The 23,649-nt window shown below is 38.7% G+C and overlaps 1 protein-coding gene across 1 annotated transcript in view; it reads right to left on the reverse strand.

The window, feature by feature from the left end:
- Nucleotides 1-11,721: 11,721 nt before the first annotated feature.
- LOC135480308 (uncharacterized) overlaps nt 11,722-23,649 on the reverse strand; it is a 36,643-nt gene continuing 24,715 nt past the window's right edge. Inside the window, exons 3-6 of the mRNA XM_064760121.1 lie at nt 14,844-15,181; nt 13,800-13,914; nt 12,080-12,351; nt 11,722-11,861 (exon numbers count right to left, since the gene is read on the reverse strand). Of these exons, the coding sequence (XP_064616191.1) occupies nt 11,750-11,861; nt 12,080-12,351; nt 13,800-13,914; nt 14,844-15,052 (708 nt within the window). The 5' untranslated portion in view covers nt 15,053-15,181 and the 3' untranslated portion in view covers nt 11,722-11,749. The remainder of the gene's footprint in view (nt 11,862-12,079; nt 12,352-13,799; nt 13,915-14,843; nt 15,182-23,649) is intronic.

Raw genomic sequence — 23,649 nt, forward strand, 5'->3', positions numbered from 1 at the left:
ACAGTAGACCTACACAGAAGTCGGTCCAATACAGATGGCAATGCTGTTGCCATTTATACCTCTTTCCGCTGACCTGTAAGTCGTTAACAAATAAGTGCGCGGTCAGATCTTTGGTTGCACTCTTGCATGGGACATTAAACAGCGCATTTTATTTCCCAGCTCTCATCGTCACAAGAATTGAGTGTTGTAGAAGCTGTTCAAGTCTCTAATGAGGTTTTTTGCTCAGGATGGGAGAAAATTTATACGTTTTATCGGTATGCTAGTACTTAAAACAAATTTCATTTCGCGCAGGCTTCACAACGACCCTTTACTATCACTCGCTTATCTTCCGATGTTCAAACTGGGTTTGTGGCCTGTCCATTGTTATGTACTATTGATGATTCCATCATTTATAATTCACATGACCTGTTTGTTTAAAGCCATGGCTGGGTTGTGTGATGGGTTCATGCATATCCCAGTTGCTACACCCAGGCGATGTCGCAGGAATTGTATATAACCCAGACCTCAAGGCACACCCACATGGAAATCGTCGCATTATTGATTTAGTATCTTTGGATTCTCCAGAAATTGCATTTTATAACATATATCAGTGTTGTACTGGGTTATTACCACGTCTGTCCTATCCCAGCTTGTATGCAGGAACACCGTGTTATACACAGTTATCTGAGCTTGATGTCCTCCTGTTAGGCTTACACATACTCACCAACGAAGTCAACTTCTTCCTTAGCTATTGGTAAAATTAACCATTTACGCAAATCAGTCTTAAAACGTTGGTTTACTAACTAATAAGTTCGGTATTCTGCGAATAATTGTTTCCATTTGAAGATATCTAGATACGTCCCTTCATATTAGTGTACAGAAGACATCAGATCAACTTCCAGTGTTGTAGTCTTCACATGTCGGTCGGCTGTATATCCTAGAGTCTACTTTTACGGTTAGCCTGATTTGCAATCTCAGTAAGTCATGAACTGGTTTTATGCATTTCAGGAATAAACCCATTGTTATATTCATGTTTGCTTGTATTATAATATGAAATACTTGGATAGAAGTGGACAGTTGTTAATGTAAATCGCAAGGAATACAGCCTATCCCATACATCTATATACACACTGCATCAACTCTGATTGCGCTCTCCCGATGAACAATACAACACGCTGCCTTTTGGGAATTAATTTGTTTAATTCCCAAAAGGAATGCAAAATCAGTCTGAAATATTAACGGCAGTATGTGTGGGCAGAACTATGCAGAAGTTACGGTGACATGGTTATTACTGAAAATTCTTGAAAAATCAGAAACCTGGGGAATATGGTGTAATTTAGGATGTAGTTAGCATCTCATAATTTTGCCTGTTATCTGTCATATTGTCCGTTAACAGCTTCTAGAAGCCGACCGCTGGTGAAAAGCTTACATGCATCCTACGGATACTAAAACATGTGGCAAGGTAACGAAGCAGAATTAAGCACGTTGGAATGATGTGAATTTGTAATCAAGTGTGTGGAAAGAAATATTATTTTGTATGCGTACATATGCACGAATAAAATATATGCACTGTATACAATTGCCCATAATATTGTGGCACTTGCAAAATGCACGCGAACCAGTGGTCATAATTGTGCCAACCTCGATTGCCATAACTAATAAGATAATGGTAATCTCCTGTGATAAGGGTGTCACGTCTATAACTCTAATATTCATCACATGAAACTGGGGAGGCCCTCCACGCGCCTTCTCCCACTCTCCTGTGATTATGGTGTCACCACTCTAACTCTAACCAGTAACCTTAACCTGAAATAACTTTGCATGGCCGACTGTCTTAAACTGTCTTCATCGATGACCTTACCAAATTGTTTCTTTATCAGTGGCAGGTAACGCCATACTCTTTACATGTTCACATTTTGGACGCACATATTACTGTAAAGTAAGCACTTCATTTCCTGATTCGTATAATATTACCGTAAGCTTGTTCTAGAGGCCAAAACTTCAGTATCTCGGCATGTGCCGTTGCGTGCCAATACAAGATAAAACGCCGATTGCATGTGATTCTGAATTCAACACTGTATTTTAATGCTAGGTTATCGCATGTTGAATCTCGGCGTTGTGTTTTTGACGTGAGCTTATTGACGAGTAACTGTTATTGTTCTATATTATGGCCATCTCCGTATTGCATCGTTGATGGATAAACACTCGACCGATATTGAAAGGAATTCACTCAAGAAAAGGCCTGTACTAAGTCGAAAACTAGCCCTTGGCTACTTTGGCATATTTCAGTTTCCCAAGCACCGAACAACATACTGATTTTTTTTTTTAATCTGAAAAAAAGTGTGCGCTTACATCGTGCAGCCTAGAAATGCAAAAGCGTCGGAACCAATAATGGATGAGAAACTGATAGTTTTCGCCTTGTCTGATGAATCCCATAGATGGGAACTATTTGCAGTTTAGTATAAGGTTTAATCCAGTCAAGATTGTCAAAAAGTTCCTGGAAAAACTAAAGGTGCTATCGTTTCTAATACATAAATCTTCAAATGAAATGTAAAGGGTTGAACTACTTTAAATATATATTTACGTGAACGACTTTTTATTGATGTTATGTTTGTCCGCACCGCCTAATATAGTTATAGACTCAAAAAGTGTTCCTTGTAAGTAAGTATATGGCTACAAGTATTTACTACTTGCTAGATGTCTATAAAGTTTCTTTGGTCAGCTACTGTTATGTCGGAAAGATCACCCCAAAATTAAATCAAAAGGTAAAAAGCCATCAAAACTAAGTGTGAAAAAAAAACAGTTGCTAAGAGGCAGACATTTTTCTGTCTCCGACCATTCAGAATAACGTTTTTATGGTAATGTAACGTCAAGTCAACAACACGATTTCAACACAACTTTTCAGATGTGGTCAAAGAAGTCAACCCAGCTTTGAGTTGGATAAGATGTCAGTTCACAATAACATGCCTGCCAGTCACCTGGTAGGATTGCCTAAAACAACAAACGGCTTGCATATTCTACGCACACTGTCTGTATCTTCTCTCCTTCTGCACTGTGTACATCACCCGGTGCTTCGACTATGCCAAGAGGCATCCCCTTTTAGGCTTTATCAATTAGCACGAACAGTTTAGTCGGGTAAGAACCCATATTTCCTAAAACTAAAATGCCTTGACGCGGATCTTGACTTGTCCTAAGGTTTGTGTTGTGTCGAATTATTTAAAGCTGAAAGGGGAAAAAAATCATTAATGACTTGAATATTGTAAAACAAAAAGATGTTCTAAGGGAAGGGTTTGTTAGGGGTCCAACAACATAAATTCGAAAGACAACAAAGAATGCGCTTGATGACAATATGTATAAGAAATGATGAAAGCGAGAGTAGGTGTATCCTTCAGTGTTTGAAACGTGGTTTGAGGCTTTTAACCCAAAAATTTTGTATGCAGTCCACCATATACTAATTCTCTTCCAGCAGCCATGCAAGTTCTGAACGACCTTAATCACTGGCCGTCAGAGGAATTACGTCATCATTGCTCCGAACAAAGTTTGTTAACAACATCCTATTTTCTATTCTTGTACAGGCGTCTACTGGCTCCAAGATCAGACTTAGTCTTGACTTCAAAACTTATTTTAGTAATTAGAGTTATCTTAGACTTTCAAGAAGAAATTGAAAATTGGCCTTCAAAATCTATGTTAAGGTATTCAATAGGTTAAGACGATCTTTGACTAAAGTCTTATACAACTCCGTGATCCTGGGGCCTGGCCCCGGGTTAACGAAGCAATCTTATAGATTTTGGGAAAATTTCAGATAACTTTGAAATTGTTATTTCTGATGTAACAAGATCAAACTATTGCTTGACAACGTAAGTTTTGTGTAAGTTATTGTACAACAAATTTAAGCCAAAATAACGGAAAAGAACATACCATTATTAATGATTCAGATTTTGACAAAGTCCAGAATGCCTTCGTGATCACGGAGCCAGGCTATAATAACCATGACAGTTGCCACAACGTCAACGTATTTTATCACATCGCATAAGTACATTCCGACAGAACAGTTTAATAAAAACATCAGGGTTTACTTGTATCTTCAAGTCACATGGATATAACACAATTTTACGGAATAACCAAACCACATTAGTCGTCGCGCAAATTTTGCTTTATTATCTATAATCTGTTACCATACTATGCACTAGTGTTTTCTCTTAAGTTTCTGTGAATTTGTAAGAACTCAAAACTTCTCACCAAAGAACTAGGCTAGAACATCTCTACCTCAGATATACTATACCTCACATTTAATTGATTTAGTGAAAAGATTTTCATCATTAATTGTTTCGTTTTTAATAAAACTGGCCATCTCTACATCAAGGGGGAAGAAAATAAGGCGTTTTTCAGTTCCGCTTTATACAGAAGTAACTGTTGAAACGGTATGTCGTTGGTCAGTTATTCTCTTGAATTTCTTGTCAGTAACATCTGTATCAAGTTCGAGGAAACCATTAATGATCTCTTTGCCTTAACAAAAATCTCGTTTTTACCACTGTCTGTGAAAAGAATTATACCCACCTTAACTAGATTGAAGGAAACTACAATCTGTCCATATGATACATCTGAACTTACCCGGGTAGGTGTTTAATACATGTGATACTAACACCGCAACTGAGACACATATTTTGGATTAATCACAACTTATATGTATAGCATGGCACACGATTTGGATTCTAATTAAGAACATTCTTTGCGACTTTCCGACATCATTGAAAACTGTTGATTGCCTCCCTTTGTGTGAAACCGTCCTTATTCCTTACTGTATGGTTATAGTTCTTTGTTTGTGTTGGACATAGTTTTGGTAATTGGTCTTGCGATTATCGGCCCGAAACGTTTGCTGTGGTTGACGATTGGTGTATGAATGTCTATTTCGACGCATAGATTCTTAACCTTCAATCATCATTTAGTTGAATGCATACGTGGGAAGGTCTTCCTGCAAGTTGGGGATAATGGTTGGTTTCCCCCGGCTCTGCCTGGTTTCCTTCCATCATAGTGCTGACCGCCGTCTTGTAAGTGAAACATTCTTGAGTATGGCGTAAAACACCAATCAAATACATATAAATAAATAAACAGATAATTAAATAATTTAGTTGACTTCTCACAGTCAACCTGTCAAGCTCCAGCTTCTCAATTCCTTTTGAATTTGCAAGATTTGCACAAAATGTATTTTGTGTATATATTTTACTCTTACATGGTTCACTTTTTGTTTCAATATCCAGGGGACAAGTGAAGTAGAGATGACACGCAACTACCTATATTTTTATGTGTATCCCGTGTATTGCTAATCGCGTAGATGGCATTCCTCTTAATCGTTGTCAGTTGATGTTGTCCTCAGTGTTTCTTTTGAAAAGCGACGCATATTACGTCTAGGCAACTTGTTGTTGCGACAAAGCGATAGCATTCCATTTTAGTTCTCACGTATCACCTTCCGCTAATTTTCAAAGAAATTTTACACATTTATGTTAATTTCATGCAGTGAAAATCAACAGACTGAAAGTGATAGCCATATTTTTCTCTCTTGCTTTGTCGTGTTTGCGCTTTCTTTTAAACTGGGCCAACGCGACAAAGGGGTATAACGGTAAATTTCGCCATCCATAGCATGTAACTCTAAGGTTAAGTTAAAATGTCAGCCTTCGCGTGTTTTTAATTATTTTGTGAAATTTTCCGCCTTTCTTTTCCGAAAGATACAACGACCGCTTGGCTGTTATTCATTAAATGGCGCTAGAAAGCTGCATTGTCCATTTACACCTGTACACGAATAGCAAGTCTGTCAAGATGCCTTGTGTTAATCCCAAAACACACCTTGATAAAATCCTGGCTGTAGAATAGCGAAAATGCCAAGCTTTTCTATCAAGGGAACCGTTTTGACCATTTTCAGTAGGTGTTTGCACCCTGGAGTTGTCATTGCATCTTTAAATTTTTCTTTAATAGAATGAGTTCATCGACCAGATTGACATCTCTTTTCGGGAAATCGCAGATGGCGGTCTGCAGGTAGGCGTGTGCTGGCCATTGTTTACAGAGAGCATTTAAACAGAAGACCATCTGTCACAGTTCGCTGATGCAACTTCCTAACAAGATCATGGTATGGAAAAAAACATAAAAGAATGTACGTCCAAGGCCACAGTACAAGCAGAAAAACCCAATACATTTGGACATTACACGGATGGATACTGCAAATAGATCACGTGCTGAGAAATGCCAACATGTGTCTGATATAGTCGATGATGTCTGCAATCCTGAAGCTGATGTCAGACAAGTAACGGTCATGCGCAAGAGGCAATGCTTATATCCCAAAGCTTTAGTTATCATCACATCCATTATATCACTATGAAATCTCAGACCGAGTGCAGGATTCGCTTCGGTAAACAGAAATCTTTGCTGTGAAGCCAGGAGCTCGAGCTGTATAACACGGTAGCTTTGTCGTAACCCCTGTCCGTATGCTTATTAGCACACGGATACCCAAGTAAACCATATCCTTTCTTTTATCATGATGTAGTTTTCATTCAGGTCATAAGTAACGAGAAACTTCCCCTTTGTGTATTATTCGCCATCTTGATTTATCCTGCGTGAGCTATATCAACTTACACACAACATCCAACTTCAGGCAAGCCCTGGTGTGTGCGTGAAGTTGACGATGTTGCTGTTGTTACTGTCAAGAAACAACACGACTTCGCCCATATTTGTGTCACGTGCAAAATCGCATCGGCGAGGTGACAATTATGGTACGGTTAACGATAAGTATATTTACAGTGAATCTCTTAAGCCGCTCTTACGGGGCGATTTGTCGAATTGAATAGTCAAAATGGTTTAGTGGGTGGAGGGGGGGATAAAACGAGCTGTATTTCATACATCCACACGGTGCGATTTGTCGAATTCTACAAGTCTTGTGATACAGGGTTTGGCCTATTTTCATGCGACTAAACGAAATCGATCTCGACGACTTATCGCGCCATATGAACAGGGCTTAATTGGAAGCTGCAGAACCACGTGGTTTTCATAGTTGTAGTAAAACCGCGTTCACTCGGTGCGATTTGTCGAAGCCGGGTGAAAATAGAGCAGGCCACATTTCAAATATTTAAACGGTGTCGAATTCGACGGATCGATAATACATATCGCGCCTAAATGGAGGCTGTAGGACCTAAGATGGACACGATAATATGGCAATTATAGCTGTATGGATCAAAGCCAAATGAGCATTCACTCTTGACACAACCTACAGTGCATCCACGAGACGAAAACTTCCGTTTGTATACTTTTTTATTTAGCCTTCATAATGTTTAATTCAGTGTCATGTATGGCCATAAAATTTGAATGAAAAAAACCGTGGGGTTTAGAGCCTGGACCATGAGTATTCGATCAGCAAGTCACGTTTTCTAATTCAGCTCAATGTAACACAAATGCGCAAAAGCCCTCGATGTCGTCATTATTTGTTTATTTCATTTATTTATTTAATTAGTGTTTAACGCAGTACTCCAGAATATTTCACTTATACGATCGCGGCCAGCATTATGGTGGGAGGAAACCGGGCAGAACACCACTTGTGGCGAGTGTTAGCGCACACTATACACAATGACGAGGTATTAAATTTCCTATCATAAATCTACACAAAGTTGGAGAGATCACCGTTTTTTGAAAATATGTATACACTGAATTAATAACATGTCGCTTACTCGTTTGTCTTTTCTTATATTGCTCTTTTTGTACTTTAAAAATACCCATGTAACCGAGAAATTCTTGATCCCAGAAATTCTCCCATAGCTACGCAGGCAATTCTTTTATACTTCGTACTCAAATTCTCTGCAACATTCGATATGGGCATTTTTACCAGTTTGAGCAGTAGTGCATGCAGCTGTTTTATAGCCCAATTGTTGCACAAATATATTTCAACTTACTTATACTGTTTCTTAAAGCACAAGTTTTTAATAGTAAATCACTGTTTTTGGTGAATACTTGTTTTCGGTAAATGTTTTGTTTTATATACTGTTGTATGTATTAGCCTGTTAGTATATATAGTGTGGATTATCTCAGTTTCGTTCTCATACACTCGAAAGCTTAGTCGTGAAGACTGAACGGATTTCGTATTGGATACATACATGACCGAGGTTAGCACGGAGTACCTCTGCAACTTTGGTTTTACCTCCGCATGATTATAAGATGCCTTGCCAGTGGAGGTGGTACTTTTGTCTGACCTCTGGTAGATTGTCTCAGGTCACCAAAAACCACCTCACTAACCGCATTTTGTTATATGTTGGAAATATTAATTTTGAGTATGTCGTGAAACAACAAATATATATATATATATATATATATATATATATATATATATATATATATATATATATATATATATATAAATCATTGAACATTTGTTCATTGATCCCGCAAAAGTCATTTTGAAAGATGTTCCATTTGGAACAAACCAACTACCATATAATGCTGACATCGTGAAACATCGAGAAACTCAGAATGGCCAAAAGAAAAGCAATCTTTGACATATAGTTTTACTATTTCCTCACATGCACAGCTCTTATGTTCCTTAGAGAGTTTAAGTGAAAGCCTATACGTACAGCATATCTTCCAGCGCGAATCTGTCTTGTGTTGACTTCTGTGCGGAAGAGGCTACGGATCCTGTCTACAAAATGACAACTCGAAATACTTATCGAATGGCATGAAAATACTTGGCGTTTTGGGCCGGTCTTCTGTATGCTGTCTGTCATTTATTATATTCTACAACGAAATACTATTGCGAAATAACAAAGATCAAACTGAAAGCGATGTTAAACCACAGTAAACAAACAAAACAAATCGGATTGACGAAAATGTTGTAAATAACAACTAAAAGTTGTACAGGGGGTATATAAATGCATTCAGACTATCACATGATTAATACATGACAATGAATTCACATTAACAACTTTGTTTCTTGTGAGAATGAGCCGATTTTAATGGTATCAAGACGATGAGTTTTTCAGAACACAAAGTTTGGTTAGCAGCAAAGTAACAACATGGGCCCACACGGTTCAGTGCTTAACGCATATAACTTAATTACATTCTTAGATTACATCCTGAATACAAGAATATGGATATGTCTCCCGTATGTTTCCTTACAGGAGGTTAGACAAACGTAGGTGTTGTAAGTATCGCAGAAAAGTGCATAGTCCCTACTGCCATACGCTAGGAGTTTTTCCTTTCGTGTCATAGTGGGGGATGTCAAAAAGCCAAGTTTAATATAAACTGAGCAAGCTGTGGAATCTGGAATTTACTTGGAATGAAATATCTGGTGCCTGCCAGAGCCATTTGATGATAATTGCAAATATCTCATGAAGATACAAACCCCACGAGAATCGCGCAGTCTTGTTAAGTCATTTGTGTTAAAAAGGACGTGTGCAAATTTCGTAAGACAATTTCTAGAAAAGACTTTGTTTTATCAAAAAGAAAAAGGCATGCCTGTAATTTAAGAGGTATTGCATATCTCAAAGTATGAAGGACAGCCATTCTTGTTACACACTGTCAATATGAAAACGCCACAAATGCTTAAACCTACATATCTGGAAAACGGACTATCTCTATCAATGCATAACACACCGCAGTGGAGTATCTGTAGGGAGACTCCTACAGATGTATGACGATGACTGAAGGGAATGTTTTAGCTCATTGACGACTGAAGCCTTTCCAGTACATATAATCCATAATCATTAATATCACTGAGTGTAGCACATGGCAGCGCTGTCGTATACTGAAGATTCGGGTCAAACATGTCTCAGTCGATGTTCTTGTCTCAGACATAGGTCGCTATGATTCCACACAAGCAGCTCCTGAGCGATAGATGAGGACATAGGGTACACGCTCATGTCGCTGTATCATAGAAACTGTTTGCTATCAAAGCCACTGTATGTACAACATTTGAATGATTAAAGCTCTCGATTCGTGACTTTCTTCATTATACTGTTGCAGTTTTGAATATATAATGAAGTATTCCCTAAAGTCCAAGGCACGCACATTAAAAGGGACAGGATAGGGCCGTCGCATGTCCAAGTGGAGAAAGTCGATTGTCTGCTGGATGAATTGACGATAAATGTGATAAAACAGGTGGAAACATAATTATTTTAATATACCTATGGCATCCCCGACCATCACACCTTGAAGACCAGCTGACCAGATCTGTCAGTGGTTAGGGACATAGTTCTAAGATTTCCAGCTTGACAGTATTTTAAAAGAAGTTCAGTACTGCCGAAATAAGGTCATCAAATGCATAACCTCTACTTTTAATTCTCTTCCTTCAGACAGGTGGTTGAAGGGATAACCTGTAAGGCAAATGACAGTATTTTAAAAGAAGTTCAGTACTGCCGAAATAAGGTCATCAAATGCATAACCTCTACTTTAAATTCTCTTCCTTCAGACAGGTGGTTGAAGGGATAACCTGTAAGGCAAATGAGCAAAGGGCCAACGTGGTCCTAAAATGCGGTGGATTTATCATGTTAAAATGTTTCTGATTTTAGGTGAGATAATTTGCGTCGGTGCGGTATAGAAAAGTTGTTTTACACGTGCAGATGATGAAAAAATGTCGATAAAATCTGACCAAAGTCTAAAATGGGTTTACAAAATTTAAAACTTCCTTGTCAGAAATTATATTAAACTATACACTAAAGTGTAAAAAAAAAATCAAGATCATGTTTCAAAAAGAATTGCAGTGTTTCGCAGAAACATAATTAACTTTGTTCTGCTTCAACTTTTGTGAATACAAGAAATTCTGAACATTTCCCGTGGCTCACGCTCGATTACTATTTAGGATACCCGACGAAACAAACCCTGAGGATCAAGTTTTTCTCTTTGTACACATGCAGGTGGATATTTTGAGCAGAAGTTATGACCAAAATTCAGTATATTTCTAACATTACTTATATTATAGAGTTAGTATGTATTCCATTTTCCATGCGCAGAAGGAATAAATCCGGGGAATTGGTCTGATGACGTCACGACGCCCTAATCTGGGCAACCAACGTGCGACTATCTAATCGGTGCCTTTTGCCGGCCTGTTGCCCAGCAACACCCTCGCTTTGATTGGGCTGAAGTGAGCAAATAACTACAGTTCCTGTGAAATTGATGTACAACCATCCGTGAATTTCCTCTATCCCTTCAGCTTGTTTTCCACACTGTATCGCTTCAGAATGAATAGTTACTTTCCGATTTTGGAACGAGATGATGTGGAACGAGCTGAAGAGGGCGAAAGCGTACTGCCATGCTGGAGTCAGACGAATAGAGGCTGGTCACATGACATTCATTCTATTCCAAAGAAGATATTCTGATGCTCCATAAGTCTTCATAAAAAATAAGATCAGTAGATGAAAATAGAAACTTGAAATCAATGCAGTGTTTTGACAACGTATGCTACAATGAGTCAGTGTATCACATATTGTCATTGGTTAAGGGCACAAAGGGCGTGACGAAATGACCAGCAATATGTCTTCACAAGAACTGACCGCTGCGGTCATCGTGTCTTTTTGTACGATTTTTGTTCAGCCAGCCAAAATATCTGTTAATCTCTCGGGGACACAAACACTAAACCAATACTCGAAAATCTCTTCGTTAATTTATGATTAATCCTGCACAAATTCGGCCACAAGGGTATTATGCACGTGTGAATCTGACATCACCGATACGGTGACATTATTTACGCCTCCGTTCCATACGTAAAAGTTCATAGGTAACTTCCGCCTGTTGGCAGTCCTGTTCAGTGTACCTTTGGTGATGACGTCACATCATGATAGGAAGGCGCTGATGTCGATGTGTGTTTTGGGTGAGAGTTTTCAACAGCAATAGAAATTTCCGACGGCACGCCAGACCTGCGACATGAAAGAGCAAACTTCACAATGATGAAATTTAAATTCACAATAATTTAAATCACATGATATTAGGAAAGTGGATTGTGAGGCAACGTAAACATATTACTGTTTGATTTTAATTTAATCTAAATTTTAGGCTTACTGACAAACTTACGAACTGTTAGCTAAGTGAGTTGTTTGGTTGAGTACCGCCTACAGGAGAGGAAAAGGAAACGTACGGAGTGTCACGAATCGACGCGGTCTCGTGAGAGGCGAGAGGTGCGCAGCCAGCTGCCATCATGATTTGATGATGATCGTGATCCGATAAATATTCATTAGTTAGCGGCGTCATGCCGTCTTGTCCAGCGTCATAGTTCCCCGTGGTGTAGCCATGGGGATGGTCACCGTGATGGCCGTGCTGTGAATGGTTTCCGTGGTGTCTGTGCTGGGCGCTTCCTGCACTTCTGATGCTGGATATTGGGTGGTAGCTGGTGGAGGTCGCCGGAGATTGCTGTCACATGGAAAAGTTATGCAGACATATGAATAAATTAGGAACGAAAACAATCAGATGTAAATTTTAAAACGTGCAAAATGCAGTGAAATGAATTATACCTGAACATGGACAGATTCTCAGCCAAATAAATGTTAAAGGAATACGTAAAACAAACTGCTGCTCTCTTATCCTTACGATTCCATGTAAGCTGTATTTGACATTAAGCGCCAGTGAGACATATCTAATTTGTTCTGGAACTTAAACGTCTTCTTCGGATTTTTATGCCTGGAATATAAATAAGCTCTACTTGGCATCATTACAAACGGATGTCCTTTTCACATGCAATTCAACCGGTCTATGTTTTTTTGCTGGTATGGTAATTAGTTTCAGTGGCTGTGAATAAACTTGAGATTCATCCAGTTGGTAGGCCCAGTGCTTTTAGGTAAGACTTGTAGGCGGTTGTTGAATTTGACATGTAAAGTTTTACTCACGTTCATATACAACCCAGAAGACACAATACCTAATATTATGCAATGAAAAGAAATTTTGTTTTGGAAACAACAACTGAGGCTAAGGAACTTCTCTTGTTTGAAGTTTTACCATCATATTAGTTACCATCAGCTGTTAAACCTTTACCTGAAACATGTGTACTTTCGAGCGAAGTGATCATGAAGACGCATTATATGTTGAGCATATAATTAAAATTTATACTGTATCGTCAGTCTTACAAAGGCTGGCAAAGATTCACTTCCGCCATCGCTGAACATAAAGGAAACTGCAGACTCTACCGATCGTACATCTTATCTGGGACTGTATTTGTACAAAGACTGAAACGGTTTCATGTCTCCCCAACTTCACGACAAGGGGGATAGTTTCAAATTCTTCCAAATTATCCTTACTTAGAAAGGAATATACGGAAGCAATATCTCGTCTTGTAGCATTTGTTACAATGTGCTCTTTGGTATGATTTCTGTCAACGTCACAAGTTATTACTGCAAAAAGGTCTGTGCCAACCTCCCGAAAATCCAAGTGTAGTCTTTCAATCGCCTTTCAATAAAATTGTTCTTCATTCACCGTATCTGTAAATCACTTATATGTCTATAAATTGTACTGCTAGCAATCATTACCGCCGCCAATTTGTCGTTATTTGTATTTAGTAACTCGAATATTTTAACAATTATGCAAACGATTTTCGGCTTATTTATAGCTAATTGCCACATACATACAATTGTTACTCGTTTTATTTTCAAACAGCACTTTAAAAAACTTTTATTGAGTAAAATTGAAATAAAAATGATAGTACAAATTATTCTTTATCCCAAAAACAAATATTAGAGATATAGATGTATTAGAAAACATCCTTGATCAAGTGAAGAAACAACCCACATAAGCATGGAGGGAAGGGGAAATTGAATTTAATCTTTAATGAAGAGTACATGGGATATATAAGATTATAACATACTTACAGGAGCCCTTGGTCCATAGCCATCCCCAGTTCCAAAACAATAATAATACATACAGGCCCCAAAGAGAAGGGCTGTGCCCACGACACATCCAATAGGACCCAAGGCCCTATACATTCTGTCGACAAAAGAGGTAGTTAGGACCAACACGACTGTAGTTAGAACATGTCTGCTTAAAGGGAATCAAATATGAACAGGCAAAGTCGACTTCGTTTGTTCACTGCATCGTCATTTATTTCAATGTTTTATGTAATGGATCTCATTTTGAGGAATATGATTCTTTTTCTATTCCCAAGACACCTGTAATGCCAACCTTTAGAATGCAAGAAGTTCTCAAATGTACCGTAGTAAATCACAGGCCTTAATGGGAATGCACGGAGAATGTTTTCTTTTTCCATGTGAACAAATTAATTCGTTTCTGTCCAGAATCATCTGAAACAGACCTGTTTACCCGCCTAATGTAAATTCGTCCCACCAGGCAATAATATTTTGGTTAACACACATAAACTCAGAAAAGTAGTGATAATGCCTTGTCTGAAGCAGAAACCCTGATCATATGGCCGGACAGAACACCATAAAATAGCCGAGGTTTCCTTCTTTAAATCAGCTTTTATGTGACATATACGATCCGTCCTGGCAAATTCACAGGAATATTTTCACATTTCCCCAGCGTTAGATGCTCCAGTTTTTTTTCAGCTTACTTTCTTCAAAAAATATCATTTTAAATATCAACTGTGCTATTGCAGCTTATAACGTAGATGAAAATAAAAATTTAATTTGAATAATTCTGGGCGCTAATTGGAATCCATTCTGTGGGTTTCATGTAGGTTCCGAGTTGTGAGTTTTATGGAATATCTGGGAGACTTTAAAATAAAAGCTGCCAATGTAATTTGCCTCTCATATGCATCCAAGTCACGAATCGTCACTGAATGAGACCTGCCTGCTGCAGAACTCACAGTAAAATTGCTTTCATCAATCGTATCTGAATGTATACGGAGATTTCTTCGCTACGATAAACCAAAAGGTAAGAAATATCAAGACACTTACTCTGCTTGTTCTGCCGTTAAATGTGGATCTGGGCGACCTTTCTCATAACCAACAACTGAAAAGCCAACACCGGATATGAAAATCACGGTACCGATTCCGGTAAGTAACAAAAGCCTTCGCAGGGAAAAGCGATGAGGACCCTGCGGCGTGATTCGTCGGACCCTCTTTACACGGTTCCGCAAAACGCTGGCTTGGACTGCTGGTCTCATGGCTTCCTATAACGCTGGCTGGAGACTTGAACAACGATACTGACGTCCTTGGCTGATCATGTGATTTAGCTCACACCGTCGATCCTACATGTTAGCATAGTTTGGGCAGATGACGTCCTCTGGCTCATCCTACAACGACATCATATTCATCAAAAAGTTTTAGTTATGTCACAAACTTTTTCATGAAAACCCTACTGAAGCCTGCCTTATACAGGTACCTGTCCCCTTCGTTATAAACACACTTGCACTAACTGTCCTCGTAGGTTCACCTGGGTACAATGTCCACCAGAGACGTCGTAATATGAACCGTCAGGTGAAAAATCATCATGGGGAGAAGGTGACAGGCAATAATCCATGGAGTTTCTCAAACCTAACGAATCTGTTCCCTGGCAACACGCTTTTGAGCATTTATGAAGCAGATGCTAACATGGTGAAACACACTTAAACCAGGCTTGCACTCAGTGATCTTTTCATAACCTGACAATCTGATACGACATCAAAGGCTTTTTGGCACAGGTGGTCATATTTATGGAGGTGACTATCCCGTAATGTACGATGTCATCGAGTTTGGCGACATGAAGAACGAAGAAATGACATGCTCTCATAGGTTGTTTCCTTATATGGTGCTTTCTAATTCATCAAAAATGGGTACAATCCTATTACTGTTTTTCATTTTCATTATTTCATTTCCAACAAAATACATGACAGGATAAAACAATCGATTGTTTTGTTAACATGCACTTATATCATACTAATAAATCAGTTATTCTAAATGTTTTGAAGCTGAAAAAAAACATAATATAAAACGTCATTGTTATTTATTTCGTGTAATTTTGTATAATTATTTCGTGTTAATACTGCGACTAAACTATCTCCATCACTTTATTTGGCTTCATGGCTAGAAGGTTTATAATACAACACAAGCATTAACACAGATTTTTCAAGACTTGTCTTGGCTTCAGGGTACAAAACTTTACAATACAAGCAATACATCAAAACTTGCCTTGGTTTCAGGATACTAAAAGGTTCTGATACAACCATTAAATCAGACTTTCTGGACTAGTGTTACAGAATGTTCTAAGAGATCATGCAGACGTCATACACTTGCGCTGGTTTCATTGTAGCAGACGGCCCTTATATAACAACTGATTTCTTACTTTCCCCTGTTTAAAGTGATGTGAAATGGTTTCAGTTATTGTAGATTTTTGTGACTGCTGTGGGGATGACATGATCACGTGTATTTAATTATTTTATGTATGTAACAGAGAAACAACCAAAGATCATCGATTGCATATATATGTCAATAAATCACTTTGAGGCATGTCTCTGTAAATCAGACAAAGTTTCTGCAAAAGTTAAGTATCGCATATATATGTTTATACCAATCCAAGCATAGTACGTCTGTACTTCTAATTGGTATTACGCAGTTCTGAAAACAGTTTCAATTTGCGAAGCTTGTTTGAGTTTTCCAAGACTAGTATCCATCATTACTTTGTCCTTCACCACATCCAATTGATTCCAGCGTGTTAAAATTGCTGAAAGCTATTTTTGCAATCTCTACCACCGTGCAATGCATAATTAATGGTCTTACGTAAGACAAACATGTTCTGAAAAAACTTGAACAGCATTTTAATTTGATTGCGTCGAAGGGCAAATCTCATAAAAATATTATATTTATTTGTAAACATTTTTAAACAAACAGACTAAAATAGCCGCTCTCGTCAAATGGATGAACTAAAATTTATTGGATCCCTAATTAAAAATTAACAACCAGATTGATCACAGGTTACAGGAAGGGCACTTCGAAGACGCTATCAACATTTTTGACACACATAAAAATGCATTTTGTAAGTAATATGAAAGAGCCATTGATTTATAAAATTGCGAGTTAACCGCATAGTTAACCGCATAGGGATTTCCAAAACCCCATAATGCTTTACGGAACGCTTGACAAAGACGCCATGGACCATCATCACCTTATGATATTTCCTTGGGAGTTCTCTTGACTGTATATTATATTTCCATTTATGTATATGTTTAAAATCTAGTAAGATTTCTTAATAATAATATCTATGTCTCATCCCTGACACCATGCAGGCAACGAAAATGTTTAATCACTCCAGTCAACGGCATGGTCCCATTCGGAGTGCTTTAGACTTACACAGACAGAAAACGGAGATGGTAAGGCAAATACATAATTTAAGGATATCCGCTTTTGTTAAAGATAGTCCGACCGATGAATAGTTAGCAGCTTAAATCCCTATCTTCACGAAATAGTCCCCTGGAAGCGCATGGATTATACCAGTATATGTAGAATATATAGGCCTATTCTCTGCTTGGAGCCTTGGATTCCTTTTTAATTCTGGTTTTCGGCTGTATGAACATTTCATTAATGATCTCCACAATGCTGTCATGAAAACAACAGAAATACTTAATCCTTAATAATATTCAGCTGCTACGTTTCTGAAATGACATCACAATTTCAAGCTTAGATGTACATTATCGCTTTAATCCTGACTTTATCAAAAAGTGATAAACGTCATAGAAACGTAGCTTATCATAAGATTTTATCATACGGTTGATAAGTACACAGATTCTTATTGGGGTTTCGAAGCTTATCAGCTTATGACTTCATTGCCCTTCGTTACATTCTACAAGAATTGTGAGAGAGCTTTACCGAAGTGGTTACATCACGAGTTGACTCTTGAATCCTATGTTGCCACATGAGGACTTGGCCTAATTGATGGAATCATCTTCGTCTACACCTCTACCAACCAGGCCCTCCTAAGCCATTGGGTGCTCAAGCCCAGACAGGTTAGCAGTACCCCAGCAAATTACCTTGGTTTATCGCGGGGTCCATGCCGATACTAACAGCTACTGCCAATATCTTGCTTCGGCCGACAAATATCACCGAATATCAATTATTCACAGATCAATTCTGCACGGGTAATATCAAATTAGTCTTCAATTTTGTTAATAAATCAAATCTGTGATATGGATCGGACAGATACAGGATAGTAACTATAATCGTTGTTACATGTTTTATTGAAGTTTGTTTCAATAGAATCTATGGTAAGTCAATGTTTACTACGAATCCATAAATACACAAAATGTTTGTAAATGTTTAACTTTGTGTAATTGCTTTTCGTTCATGATGTCAAAGACGACGGTGCTCTCGTTTGCTCTGACAGTCAAAGCGCTGGTTCGCGGCGACTGTCATGTATACCCATGACATATGTGGTCCGATGTTTGAATAAAACTCTCCATCGTTCCGATGACGCTTGAATTGAGGACGTTTGTAAGGAATCTGGTGAAAGGAACTGAACCTCCACACGTAAACATGGCCACCTTCATATTAGTAAAAGTTCTTGAGAATACCAATCCAATAAATGAGTAATAAGACAATGGAGTGGCCGCATTGTTCAGTGAAAAATGCAAAAGGTACTATACCTTTTCACATGTGGCAATATGAAAATTAAGACAATAAATAGACTTTACTATGGTCCACAGAGTGGCTTGTAATTATCGCTCGTAATGAAATTATATCCCGCCACACACAACTGTTCCCACTGTATGCCTTCTTGAAGCAGGGGTACGCAGAAAATATGTTATGCTGTGGTCCAAGTACAACTTGTATTTACTGCAGATTCTAGTAGGATTCATTTGCTTCTCTTGCAGGGTCGAAGGCTTCAAAAATTGGTCATTACGATACATCACTAAGCGCTCAGCATATGGTGATAAGCCAGGTGTTTGAGCTGGTACCGGTATGCTGAGATATCTTCTGCCTGGTTAAGGCCTTTCAGGGTGGCAACTGTTTGGTTGGTACCCGAAAAAATGTGGAAGGCGACATACATTTTTAAGCACATCTGAAAGGGGCCTCCCAAAACCCCGGATGAATGAATGATTCAGTTTAACACGATACTGGGAGTATTTCAGCCACACCCCACACTGATAGTATTTCAGTCATATCATGACGCTCAACAAACCAAAGAAGGGCCTTGGCCAAAACAATCATCACAATTCAATAATTGTTTTAACTGGTGCTAATTAATTAACGCTACACTGATTGACCTCTGTCACGTGGAGCAAATCGAAGAACAGTGAGTAAACCTGCCCTTTGGCAGGTACATAAGCAAATCTTCTGATTTAAAGCCGCTGCCGAAAGAGTAAGTGTTGGATTCGAGCCAGCGATCTCATTTGTCAAGGATCGATGGACTGCTGGGTGAACAATGTCAAATCCAACGAGAGGCGCACCAAGGATCATACATGCACTGGCATATATTATAACATATATCATGTGTGAGACAGACGTTCTTTCACTAATGTCGGGCAGACACAATCGATATCATGACTTTGAAAAACTCTCACGCTATGCACAATAATTCTGATATCGGTTTCACCGTATAGGTGTAGCGAGCCCATTGCGTGCTGGTTGTCCAGTCATCAAACAACGGTATGGTTTCGTCTTTGCATGGCAATGGTAAGGGAATCATATGTCGAAGGCAATCCTTACACATGTGGACTTGGTAAGCACGTAGCCCTTTGATAACTAAATGTACTGACTTGTTGGACGCTTCGAATTAATTACTAGCTGCTCCCTGTTAATATCTCCATAGATCTGGTGGTGTATGTGCCATCAATAAGGCGTATAACCAGTGCCTAGACAGCAGACTCAACCCCTTATCTATGTCTACCTCCGTAACACGACCCTTGCAAGAGATCATGCGTCTGTGAAACAGCCATAAAGAACGATCAGGACATCATCAAAACATTTCTTGTCTCTTTCCAGCTATCTGTTGCATGCCAGACGCGGAGAGGGAATAGAAAGTATGAAAATATACATGCAAACTATGGAAAGTATCAGCACGTATAACGAATCTGTCTATAATTATATTGATGCAGTTTGTTGGATGTTGCAATAAATAATTCACAGGGACTCCATTTGGAGGACCCATTGACAAGTATTGATCAATACTGTGATCCGCCAGATGGAGCCATGTCCAGCACTGCTCATCCCAGCTGTGTACGGGAGAGCTGAGTACGGCTGCTCCATCGGTCGGTTACCCTCAAATGTGTTAGTCCCCAGAACTCAGTTAACTCGTGATTGTAAATATGGAAAAAGCAATGATAACGGAGTCCTGTGCTTTGATGTGATGTTCACGTCACGAAATGCGTGTTTTTGTGGTTCGAAATGCGAAAGTTATTGCGGAATGTTGGTAGCATACACCTCATAATGTGAAGAAAACATTCCTGATCTCAAATCATGTTGAATGACCATAAAAATTAGAGAAATATGCACGCCAGATGCAGCGGGGTCACTTTTAAAAACGGTTTCTTTTGGGGATATGGGTTATTTCAAGTTCAAGCAAAGATAATTGATCGTCAACATATATAAACTTTTATTCATCAACTGAAGGTGATTAAGTGTTGCATGTCACAATAACCCCCAGAATACTTATTTACAGTCCATCATTAATGTCTTTAACGCATTATTAGATAATTAGCTTTATTATTTATATAATGGTGAAGTATTAGGATTTCTTTCACTGATAAAAGTGATATCTCAATGCCTGCAGTTACATATCATTTTTGTTATTATACGTATAAGGGAACGTTTCAACTCAACAGGAACACGGACAATGTAAACATAAACCTTGTAAAATGTGAAAATATTGCGGTCATGAAATTGATGAAACTTTCATTTTATGACGCCTATATTTAGACTTTTTAAAAACTTGAAAAAGGATCCACAAACCACAGGCAGAAAATCACTCTCGCCAACTTTGCAATAATTATTAAAAATATTCTGAGATCAAACCGGAATTAAATTATTGATAGTCACTAATATAGAATTATTCAAGATGCTATGTTGTCATCACACTTAAGATACACTGTACAACCACATTAAGTCCAGCACAGCAAGACATCGTCCACACATATGTATATTGAATACTGGCTGCGTACAATGAGAAACAATGCTGAGTTACGGAACTGGGACTAAGATAGGAATATTGCTATCTGGATGCTGTCTACGCGAACATGACCCATTTATATGGTAAAATACATAGGCCTATGTCGGACTTTATCACTGAGTCATCACTCGGCTGTAGACAACATAGCGCTACGTCCATCTGTGTGGTGGACCGTAAGTCTTGTTTCTCATTAGAATCTCCAGGTTACTCATTCCACATTGCAAAGAGCTTAGTGTTACTGGAAATTGACTTGGTTTAGAATCGTATTCCCTGAAATGTACTTGAGTGTGCCATTGTTAATTGAGTGTGCTATTGTTATCTGATTGCCGGCATCACTAAGCATCAGTGAGTACATTCAGGTCGGACTGGCAATATCTGCATAGTATAACTTTGTCAGACAGTTGCAAGACGTACAATGACAAGAACCATATAATGATTTTATCTCCCAAAAGCAATACTTTACAGTTTACTGAGCCAAGACATCTTGGTCAGAGTAGAAATATCAAGGGAGGTCATTAGATACTGCGGAACTAACTGAATTCTAATTAAGGAGGAAAGCAGAAGGGATCAAACGTTTAGATCGGCCGGCTTAAGGTAGCTCTGCCATCAGCAAGATGTAGCTCTTGAGGGATAACGATCTATATTAGACTGGCCGCTTCTTCCGTAAAACCAAGATTATTATCGAACTTCTAATTTTTCTCTGCTTCGTCCACAGGGCGATTTGCAGCAGGAATTAAGGAAGTTTACGTGGAGCGAGCATGATAGATTGCCAATGGATTAGGGTTCTCTTCCCCACCAGTATCCCCGAGGAGGTGATCGAATGGTTCATACCCTACATATTACATGCACATACGCACTATCAGCTAGTCTTCCTCCAGAATGCGATGTATTCTCCCACGGGCATATTGCAGCCTTGTAAAGCTTCTCAACAAAATAATATTGCCGCATAATTCGACTGAAATACCATTAATCCATTCTAAGTACACGCGCTTCACTGGATGTCTTTGATGACCTATTTACAACGGCTGCGGGTGGGCTTGTTAACACTGGCAAGAGCGAATTCGTATGTCTGTTCAGGAATGATCTGCAAGATCTGCGCGGAGAAAGCCCAATGTGTACCATTAGAGTATCTGATACCCAGAAGACTTTGTCAAAAAAGAACCAACTGAATACTGGTATATTCCTGCCATGTGCCCCTGACGTTTCTCAAGCGAAAAAGTCATCATGGCTCGTTTTTTTTAGACATAATCTTAATCAACGCCTGTTCCTTTACACATCCAATGTCAGATCACAAGAAACAAATATCATAATTCATAGAGCAGTGCGTCAACCAACACATTACAGGCAAGCCATATATTTTCGGTCGACACAAATCGGTATTAACACTCAAAGTTTATTTACCGTAATACAAAACTGTTTATGTGCGCGTCAGTAAATAATCATTAAGTTATGGGGTGCAAAGCCTTTGTTTTGACTCATTTTATTCAATTAGACCAGAGAGAAGTGAATACATATACTTGCGTCTGACCTTACTGAGGTTGTGCTGGTTAATGAACTAGGTTTGTTCCGAGCATGTTACAACGTATTCTTAATTACCGCAGCTCTCAAAGCTAAGGTTCAGGAATAAATGAAGCTAATAACACACTACAGTGCCGCAGTCACGCCAGCATCTGTACTCTTGCATCATTTATATGAACTATTTTCTATTTTTCTGTCTATGTCTGTTCCATCTAGAGATAATGAACAGGAAACATCTCAAGGTGCGCGACGATCGGATAGCATGGGGACCTCGACAACGCACTAGTACCAATAACCCTCGATCCACAGGTTACTACTGTTGCCACTCCGTCAACAGACATGATAATGCCTCTAAGCAATGAGGTCAGCTTTTCAGCCTGGATGTAATGTCCGATTTCCCAGTCATCACGGCTTAGTTAGCGGTTGAAAAAGCCTTAAAACACGAGATCAGTGAGAACTATGAGTTGTAAACTGAGTCTGAAATAGCAGTGTCTGCTCAGATAACAGGTAGGGAAGGCGTACAAAATGAATCTTTAGAGGCAACGGTCCGCACTTCCAGAAGCCTCCGTTTGAAGTCGAGACAATCACAAAGAGCTATTCTGACAACAAAAGATAGGACACCGGCTAAGCTGTTCAGAAGAGTGAGAAATACGCTTAACAAAATAAAGAGTAATCTTACTTCATAAATATCTAACAGAGCAAGTTCTTCTAATGGGTACTGTAGAATGAAACTAACTACATGTATGCCTGATTCACGATGGGCTGAATAGATTAACACCAACCTAGTAATGCACCTCTAAATGTCCATGGCGATGTTATTCCTACAGTTTGTCATGTATATTAGGAACTAAACACAACTGACTGTTCACAATCAATAGTCATAGCCACTAACCTTAAGCAAACTAACCAGCATTGGATTGGAGAAAATGCTCCTTTTGTCAGATGCGGTCATATGCCAATAGTATCATGTTAGCGTAAGTCTACTGCCATAGAGAAATTATATAGTTTTAAGTAACACCTTTCAGCATGACTGAGAAATACATGGCTGTGGGAGGTACGAATTCCCATGTTTTCTGTGTATTGGTGGATAAAATGTACTTCAGTTGG

This window comes from Liolophura sinensis, chromosome 1 (genome assembly GCF_032854445.1).
Source record: "Liolophura sinensis isolate JHLJ2023 chromosome 1, CUHK_Ljap_v2, whole genome shotgun sequence".
Lineage (NCBI taxonomy): Eukaryota > Metazoa > Mollusca > Polyplacophora > Chitonida > Chitonidae > Liolophura > Liolophura sinensis.